The sequence below is a fragment of the Syngnathus leptorhynchus genome, chromosome 14 (genome assembly GCF_054491065.1).
Source record: "Syngnathus leptorhynchus isolate UIUO chromosome 14, UIUO_Slep, whole genome shotgun sequence".
In the NCBI taxonomy this organism is placed as follows: Eukaryota; Metazoa; Chordata; class Actinopteri; order Syngnathiformes; family Syngnathidae; genus Syngnathus; species Syngnathus leptorhynchus.
Window position 1 is genome coordinate 3,607,480 of NC_141208.1, and position 9,029 is coordinate 3,616,508.

The 9,029-nt window shown below is 50.4% G+C and overlaps 1 protein-coding gene across 3 annotated transcripts; it reads left to right on the forward strand.

Moving 5' to 3' along the window:
- Positions 1–161: 161 nt before the first annotated feature.
- On the forward strand, positions 162–9,015 carry LOC147046067 (ATP-dependent 6-phosphofructokinase, platelet type-like). Of its 3 annotated transcripts, XM_085929661.1 has the most exons (23): positions 162–681; positions 1,858–1,931; positions 2,517–2,594; positions 2,678–2,867; positions 2,932–3,097; positions 3,165–3,209; positions 3,287–3,395; positions 3,559–3,654; positions 3,724–3,816; positions 3,883–4,008; positions 4,072–4,136; positions 4,295–4,364; positions 4,813–4,959; positions 5,391–5,461; positions 5,531–5,618; positions 6,335–6,487; positions 7,233–7,385; positions 7,564–7,728; positions 7,840–7,901; positions 7,968–8,079; positions 8,202–8,301; positions 8,371–8,476; positions 8,594–9,015. In XM_085929661.1, exons 1-23 carry the CDS (start codon positions 582–584, stop codon positions 8,748–8,750), a joined length of 2,526 nt encoding a protein of 841 aa, XP_085785787.1. In that variant the 5' UTR covers positions 162–581; the 3' UTR covers positions 8,751–9,015. The 3 variants fall into 3 exon arrangements, with proteins under 3 accessions (XP_085785787.1, XP_085785786.1, XP_085785785.1); XM_085929660.1 differs by lacking the exon at positions 7,233–7,385 and having other exon boundaries at positions 163–681; XM_085929659.1 differs by lacking the exon at positions 6,335–6,487 and having other exon boundaries at positions 164–681.
- The last annotated feature ends 14 nt before the right edge of the window (positions 9,016–9,029 follow it).

The window sequence follows — 9,029 nt, forward strand, 5'->3', positions numbered from 1 at the left end:
GAACCCATGAGCTTATGGGGTGGTGGAGGCCACCCGAGAAGACAGAGCTCCCGCCCCCCGCGCGTGCAGGCAAGCAAACAGACTCGCTTGCAAAAATGTGACGTCCATTGGCTGGGATAAATGTCACGTACACAAAAGCCCTGACATCATTGGCCAGTCGGATCTTTGCCGAGCCTCCGGCAATTTATCAGATATCAAAATAACACGAAGTCTCACTTTGATATTTTTTCTTCTTGCGACTCTCGCATGAACATCAACATGAATGACAATAATTTTAAAAGCACTGCTGTTTACTCTAGCGTGTATTCCATGTCGACTTGAAGAACTTGCGAATTGTTTTTCCAATTGAACCTGGGTTAGTCTCGTCAAGGCATAGTGAGCCATTGTGACTCTGTTTAAAGCTTTGTAAATTGGGGGCGGCACCCACTGCAGTCGCTCCAGCTTCCTTGCTTGGCTGCTCGCTCGCTCCATCCGAGCGGGCCCCGCTGTCGTCCCTGCTGTCCACAACTTGCTGCACACTGCCAAGAGGAGAGGAGACGAGAAGGAAGAGGACATCGAGTAGGAAAGAGGCCAGCCAAGACATGTCGGCCCCTAAAAGACAAGACACCCGCAAGCTCTTTGAGAACTTGTCCGGCCAAGGAAAGTCCATCGGGGTGCTGACCAGCGGCGGAGATGCCCAAGGTGAGAGCCGCGATTCCCGGCTTCCATTTGTAGACAAGTTGGGAGGGGGTGGGGGCCTTCATCCTTTTATTATATATTTTTTCTTGCCTCTTTTTGAAGTGCCATCATTTGAAAAAGAGGCAAGAAAACTACTCATTTGGCCGCGCTCATTATTTATCTCGTTGCATCAAAGCCAGACAGTTTTAAATGAACTGCTTTTCTTGTTGAACACTCCGACACTCCGGGGTCTTTTCGTGTCGTCACTGAATAAATTTGAAGAAAAAGCAGCAGTTTGCGATCAGATGATTAGAAGTGATGTCCGATAATGGAATAATGCCGTTTGCGCAGCAAGTGAATGCCAGAAAACGTAGGTGTGTTAGAGACTGCACCAAAAAAAAAAAAAGAAAAAAAATCCCCAGCCCGAGTACATTTATAATTATTAATAATTCAAAGGATTATATTTTACTATCAATAAATGTAAGCGTTCTCGCTGGGGAGCATTGGTGTGGTTTTTAATCGTGTTTTATTGGCAGGTTACGCAATAGCATTGTCTATACACGCACACACGCGCGCACACAGGCGCAAGCGTGCGCGTCAACATCAACAAGTGCTACTTCGATTAAAAAGAAAATCCGTCCGTTCACTAGAAACAGATTTGCATTTACGAACAAAACTCTTTTTAAATCAGAATTATGTCCTTTTAATTGTTTTAACGAATGTCGACTTTTTATCTTTAAGTGTTAAGAATTCTTGTCACACAAGCGCGGACGATGAGTCGTGAGTGCGTCACGCGAACACCATGGAATGCACTCGTTTCCGTTATGTGACTTTCACAACAAGAGAAGCTGTCTTGGCTTAGACTAGATTGCTTTTACGCTGAAGGCAAGCGAGGTTGGTTTTTAGTGAAAGCTTGATGCACGCTGTAGAAAAACGACGCAGCGCCTACGTGAGGAGCTGCAAGTCGAGGCAATGAATGGACGCACGCACGCGCACGAACACGCGCTCACTCAAGCCATGATGGTGCATCCGCGCGTGTTTGTGACAACACATTTTTGTGTTGTCTGTATCGTGGAGATACTAGTAAATATGAATCTGAGTTCTTTGGATTTGCATCCAATGTGTGATTTCAGGCCTCATACCTTATTCGTTTTATTTTGAAAGAAACACTAACGTAAGTTCATTTTCTTCTTTTCTCAGGGATGAACGCGGCAGTCCGGGCGGTGGTCCGGATGGGAATTTATGTGGGAGCCAAAGTCTATTTTATACATGAGGTAAGATAGCAACACAACAGCAAAATATGAAACAAGTGCAGAAAATGTGCCAATACGCAAAGAGTGACACTGCCTCGAGCTCGCCGAGTGGCAACTTTGAGCGTCGGTTGAATTGTTAATTGGATCAGGGTCCTGATCCGAGCTGACTCCATTTTTTTTCTCCTGCAAGAGTCCAAACATGCACTCACTCAGCTCCTCTTGCTCTTGCTTTTACTTTGGCAGGTAGTCGGGCATACAGCTTTTGCTTTTCCTCCAATGAATGTTTCGTAGTGTTTCTGATGACTCAACGGAGTGATTTGATTATTCAGAACGACAACATGTTTAGGAGGCTCCATTTTCATCGCTAATGAAGACAAGCAACATCCTGCCGCGCAAATTGCATCTGACTTTTTTTTAGGGGAATCAAACCTACGTGCCCTCAGGTCGTAAATTATCATTATTTGAAGAAAGGTCTTTCCAGACGGTGATGTGATTGGAGTAGGCAAGCTTCAGAGTGTGTCTCTCTGTGTTTCTGATGCGCATCCAATATCGAGATCGTCCAAAGTGAGCGACCGCATTGAATGTGAGCAAAGTGGCGTTCCACAGGGCTACCAGGGCATGGTGGACGGCGGCGCCAACATCGAGGAGGCGTCGTGGGAAAGCGTCTCCAGCATGTTGCAAGTGGTGAGCGCAACACAGACATTGCTTAACCAGTCAGGTGGCAAATGCTCCCTCTTGACCTTTGGCCCCGCCCCCAAACCCCACAGGGCGGCACAGTGATCGGCAGCGCTCGCTGCAAAGCCTTCCGCAACCGCGAGGGTCGCCTGGAGGCCGCGCGCAACCTGGTGCTGAAGAACATCAGCAACCTTTGCGTCATCGGCGGAGACGGAAGTCTGACCGGGGCCAATCTCTTCCGGGAGGAGTGGAGCGGACTCCTGGACGAGCTAGTGCAGAAGGGTGGGTGAGAACTTCACACGTGGGCATGGAGCCCATGGAAAACACTCCCTTTTTGATTTGGCAGGCGCAATCGGCGAGGAGGCGGCACGCAGCAACTCGGTCCTGCACATCGTGGGCATGGTGGGTTCCATCGACAACGACTTCTGTGGCACCGACATGACCATCGGGACCGACTCGGCGCTGCACCGCATCATCGAGGTGGTGGACGCCATCATGACCACGGCTCAGAGGTCCGTCTGCAAACGCACGCTCAACCACCATCTCGCTACTGACTTTTTACTTTGCATTCTCGTCTAGCCACCAGAGGACCTTCGTGCTGGAGGTGATGGGTCGACACTGCGGGTAGGTGCCGGCCCGGCCAGATAGCCGCCGCCGCCGCCGACGTGGCTGTATCACATGGGACGATGTACCGTGTGCAGATACCTGGCGTTGGTTAGCGCTCTGGCCTGCGGAGCTGACTGGGTGTTTTTTCCTGAAATGCCTCCCGAAGACGGCTGGGAGGACAACATGTGCCAGAAGCTCTCTGAGGTAACAGCTCAGGCCCCCCCCCCCCCCCCCCCCCCCAGTCTTGATATGGCCTCTTCTGGATCAAGCGTTGCGCCATAGATTTACTTAGCACAAAGTTAGCAAAGAGTAAAAATGAAATGGAAAACCTGACTTGCAGTCGGCGTGTTCTTATCTTTCCCGGCAGAACCGCGCTGACAAGAAGAGACTCAACATCATCATCGTGGCTGAAGGCGCCATCGACTGCCACAACAAAGCCATCACGCCAGACTACATCAAAGATGTAAGTCCACTCGAGACGGAGCCGCGCTTACGCTACAGACATCATACGTAGCCATTTTGTGCCCGTTAGCTGGTTGTGCGCAACCTGGGCTTCGATACCAGGGTGACCATCTTGGGCCACGTGCAGCGAGGAGGAACCCCGTCGGCCTTTGACAGGATCCTGGTAAGACGCGGCGGCTCCGAAACACGGAGCTTGACGTTGAATCCCCCCCCCTCAACCTCGCTACAGGCTAGCCGGATGGGCGTGGAGGCGGTGCTGGCCTTGCTGGAGGCTTCTTCCGGCACGCCCGCCTGTGTGGTGTCGCTGGTGGGCAACCAGGCCGTGCGCTTGCCCCTCATGGAGTGCGTGCAGATGGTAAGACCACCGGCCCGGCCCCTCGTGCCATTTTTTACCATCATTTTGTGTGTGTGTGTTCAGACACAGGAAGTGCAGAAGGCCATGGATGAAAAGAAGTTTGAGGACGCCGTCAGGCTGCGGGGCAGGTATTTCATTTATCATGAAACAAAAATGAGTCAACAGCCTCATAGTGGCTACAATATCAAGAAACTCAACCAGAGGGAGTAGCGTAATGTCCGTTGAACTGAAGCAAAAAAAAAAATCATCCTTTTAAATGATGAGGATGTATTTGTCTCCTTTGCAGGAGCTTTGAGAACAACCTGACCACGTACAGACTTCTCTGCAACCGCAAGGCCGACTCTGAGCTTCCGCACGTAAGCACCCATTTTGACGGATGGCAACTATAGAGCAAACGTTTGCGGAAAGAGGTAACGAATCGGACGTCGTGTGTCTCCCCTTCAGCCACTCTGACACATGTTAACGATAGTCCAGCGAGGTACTTCCTGCACAGGTGCATTGGGGCCACTCATATGAGGGGCGGAGCTATTGCATGGTTGATACAATTTTTATTAGAATAGTAATTTTATATATATATATATATACATATATATATGTATATATAGATATAAATGGGTTTCAAATACTTGGAAGCTTTATTTTTTTGACATCAAGTGCGCATCCTCGTCTTGGCTGTGCACATGACGACACGCGTGCACTTGAATGCGAGTTTTGGGCTTCCTGCTGCTCGGTTGCATCATAGCATGTTTTGGATGCTCACCGCTAAATGTTGCAGCCTTTGATAGAAAAGCCTTTCCTCGTCAGAGCTCCTTCAACGTGGCGGTGTTGAACGTGGGGGCGCCCGCCGCCGGGATGAACGCGGCCGTGCGCTCCGCCGTCCGGGTGGGCATCGCCGAAGGCCATAAAATGTTTGCGGTGAGCGATGGCTTCGAGGGATTTTACAAGGGCCAGGTGAGACTTTTTGCATTTTTTCGGGCGTGGCTTTGACAGACTTTTTTTTTGTGAGAATTTCACGCCTTAGTCTGGAACGCGGCAACAACACCGTCGCTGTCTCTCTTTGTTCTCTGCATTGCCAAGCCCACCCAAGGTCAGAGCGCTAAACTTGGCGTGCTGACGTATGAGCTAACAAATAGCAGCCGGCACTAAATTAAACTCGGCGGAAAGAGACATTCCTCACAGGTCAGTGTAACAAGTGGCACCAGGCAGGAGGAAGTTTAGATAAGCAGAAGAGTGAGGATGCCGCTGTCGTCCCAGCTCGGCTCTGATTACGCCGTCGCGGGATTCCCAAATAATACAAAGAGCCTGAAAAGTCACTGTTACGCTTACAATGCTTCAAAGTTGATTGATTTCCCCTTTTATTGCTTTGCATATGCGTCAATCAGATCAAGGAGATCAAGTGGGGCGACGTCGGAGGCTGGACGGGACAAGGAGGCTCGCTGCTTGGCACCAAACGGTATGCCTCAATGCACTTGCTGCAACTTTTTTGGGACTAAGTGGACTTTTGGCGGGCACGCTGGCGTAGAACACTTCCCGGGAAACATCTGGAGCAGATCGCCCAGCAGATGGCCGCCCACAACATTAACGCGCTGCTCGTCATCGGGGGATTTGAGGTACAAACAATGATGGCGGCATTTAGCTGTTGCACAGAGCTAACGCTAATGACATCTGCTCGCTCATTTGCCATACTTCAGAATTGTGCAGCCTGTGTTGTCGCTTTGGTTTGAGAAACGTGATCTCATCGTGTCAGTTTCAAGACAGGAGTAGGGTTTTAAGATAGGAATAGGGTTTCAAGCAAGGGAGGGTATCGCGACAGGGTTGGAGGCCTGGGGTAGGGTTTTGAGTTAGGTTTTCAAAGTAGGGTTTCAAGCAAGGGTTAGGGCTGGTTTAGTTTTAAAAAAAGGAAGATCTTACATGGTTATGCTTTAAGATCAGAGGAAACTAGGAATAAGGTTTCAAGACAGAAATCCACCTTGTCTCTCTGGAGTGTTTTTGTGTATGTGCGCATTGTGATTGGCTCTCTCCCCTTGGCTCCTCCCATCGTTGCACGTCACCCCCGCTATTGTTTGTTTGGTTAACAATATGAAGATGCGGCCCCTTAGCCGCTTTGTCTTTCATGTGCATGACGCAAACTCAGCTAGCGGTAGCAATTGTTGGCGACGGCATAGCTTAGCCGCTAACTTGTGTTTGGCTTTTCTTTGGTGTCTTTCCCCAAATTCGGCTGAAGGCTCATTTATACGAAACCAATGGCCGCTTTGAGAGCTTTCCCTCGTTTAAAAAACAACTTTTTTTCGTTTGTGTCCTCGCAAACGGGCTGTGACCCTCGCAGGCCTACATGGGACTGCTGGAACTTTCGTCGGCACGGGACAAATATAGCGAGCTGTGCGTGCCAATGGTGATGGTCCCCGCCACGGTGTCCAACAATATACCGGGCTCGGACCTCAGTATCGGTTGCGATACGGCGCTCAACGCCATAACGGATGTAAGTCGGCATGCTCGTGCGTGTGTGCATGCGCATGTGTGTGCCGGCGATGAGTGAGCGTTCACAGCAGACGCTCGCTCGTACCAAAGGCCGCTTGAATTCTTTCTAGGTAAAAGGTCAGCTTTTGACTGCTGCAAATAATTGCTCCTCCAAAACGTCTTTGTGAACTGAAAAGTAACTTAGTCAAAGTAGCACAGAACTACCCCTCAGGTAAGTCCTGTCATCCCGTGACCTTCAATTCACTTGTGTTTGTTTGGTCAACAGCTGACAAAGAACGAGCGTGCGGGATGGAGTTTGTTGCGTTCTCGTGACGTGCGAGGGCGCGAGGGAGGGACTGAATGCCATGTTGAAGGAATGGTGTCCTAGCTAAAAATGGGATTGCCGCTTTATCAAGTCTCGCGTCAACACGGTGACGCGTTGACAGACGGCGTCGCCTCATTCCGAGCCGCGACCGCTCGGTCGAGTGGAGAGAGCCAACGCCAAGCCGCAAACGCACAAAAAGTCTTGTGCCACACGGCGTGATAACAACATAGACGTTATCGTGCAACTCAGAGAGGGAAAGACATGAACGCACGTACAGCACACCAAGATATCGTGACGCAAAAAAAAGTTGTGTGCTTGTAGAAAGAAAGGAATTGACACGTATATAGGAACTCTTACGCCATCAAAAGACACACACGGTTAGCTGTAGGCATGCCGGCACAGCGTAACGAGGCCCGCGGGCGTCCGTGCGTCCGTCCGTCAGGGCCTGGAGTCGCTCCTACAGCTGTATGAGGCTCGCGAGCGCTTTGAGGAGTTTTGCGTGCCGCTGTGCATGCTGCCCGCCACCATTAGCAACAACGTACCCGGCACCGACCTCAGCATCGGCGCAGACACCTCCCTCAACGCCCTCGTGGAGGTAACCGCCGTCTTTGCCCGTCATTGTTGTTGTTGTGGATGTGAAATCGCCATGGTAACCGTGGTCAGCAGGTAAGACGGTCCCTGCTTGAACATGGCATTTCTGTCAAGTTGTATTGTTGAAATTTGTGACGACGAAGAGCCGCTTCGGTGCGTGACGCCGGCGTGAATCTCGGCAGACGTGCGACCGTATCAAGCAGTCGGCCAGCGGCACCAAGCGCAGGGTGTTCATCATCGAGACCATGGGCGGCTACTGCGGCTACCTGGCCACCGTGGGCGGGCTGGCGGCTGGCGCCGACACCGTCTACATCTATGAGGAACCCTTTGACATCCGAGATCTGCAGGTAGATCTTCCTTCTCTGGCCACCCGTGCTTCAAGATGAGCTCCAAATTTGACGGGACATCTCATCTTTCATTTCATCTCGCTAAGTCAAACTGATTTTTGTTCCTCGGAGGGTAACGTGGAACATCTGACGGAGAAGATGAAGACCACCATCCAGAGGGGTCTGGTGCTCAGGTGAGAAAGAGGGGAGGGGGGCGCCTTCTCTGCTTGGGGCCGATTCAATGTTGTGTTTGTGTGCAGGAATGAGAACTGCAATGAGAACTTCACCACCGATTTCATCTACCAACTTTACTCAGAAGAGGGTCGAGGGGTGTTTGACTGCCGAAAGAACATTTTGGGACACATGCAGCAGGTACCGCCCATGTCAACAGCAGCTTTTTTGTCATTCAAATTAATGATGGAGAAACACTTTGGTATTCATGCAGGGCTGTGCCGACGTTCTCTCTAAAGTCCACATCGAATGTTTCTCCACAGGGTGGCGCTCCGTCTCCCTTTGACAGAAACTTTGGCACCAAAGTTGCGGCCAAAGCAGTCCAGTGGCTCACCAAGACCATGAAGGAGTCTTTCAAAGGAGGTAAAAGGTGGAACGGCTATCACGCGAGCGAGCTCTCGCCGCTTCATATGTGAATCTTTGGACACGCAGGGCGAGTGTTCGCCAACTCCGAGGACAGCGCCTGCCTGCTGGGCATGAGACGCCGAGCGATGCTCTTCCAGCCCGTGGCGCAGCTCAAACACGAGACCGACTTTGAGTAAGAACTTTTACCATTTTGATTCCAAGATTCACTTTGATTTAGTAACATGAAATTTGGCAGGCAAGTCTGCAAAACACAGCATTTTGGTGACTGACTCCACTCGACCTCTTTCAGACACAGGATCCCCAAGGAGCAGTGGTGGCTGAAGCTCCGCCCCCTGATGAAGATCCTGGCCAAGTACAAGACAAGCTACGATGTGTCCGACTCGGGTCAGCTGGAGCACGTTGGTCGCTTCCGGGCCAAAGAAGGCGACTCCTCGGCCGCCATCTGAATGTCACATTGGCTGCTGCTATCTTAGGCACATTTAACAAAACACACGTGCACAAAAATGATATAGAAAGTCACAGGCTGTTACTGTAATTTATATTCTCGACTTATGCACTTGAAATGACGTACTGAATGGAGCACTACAAATGTAGCCTTATCTTGTTGTTGTTTTGTCTTTGTTGTTGCTCATGTGTCGCAAACATTGGTGTGCAAGAGTTCTGTCCTTTGTGTGTCAGTGTGTGTACACAGTATTAAATCTTTGATTGTGATGCTTTTGTGTTTT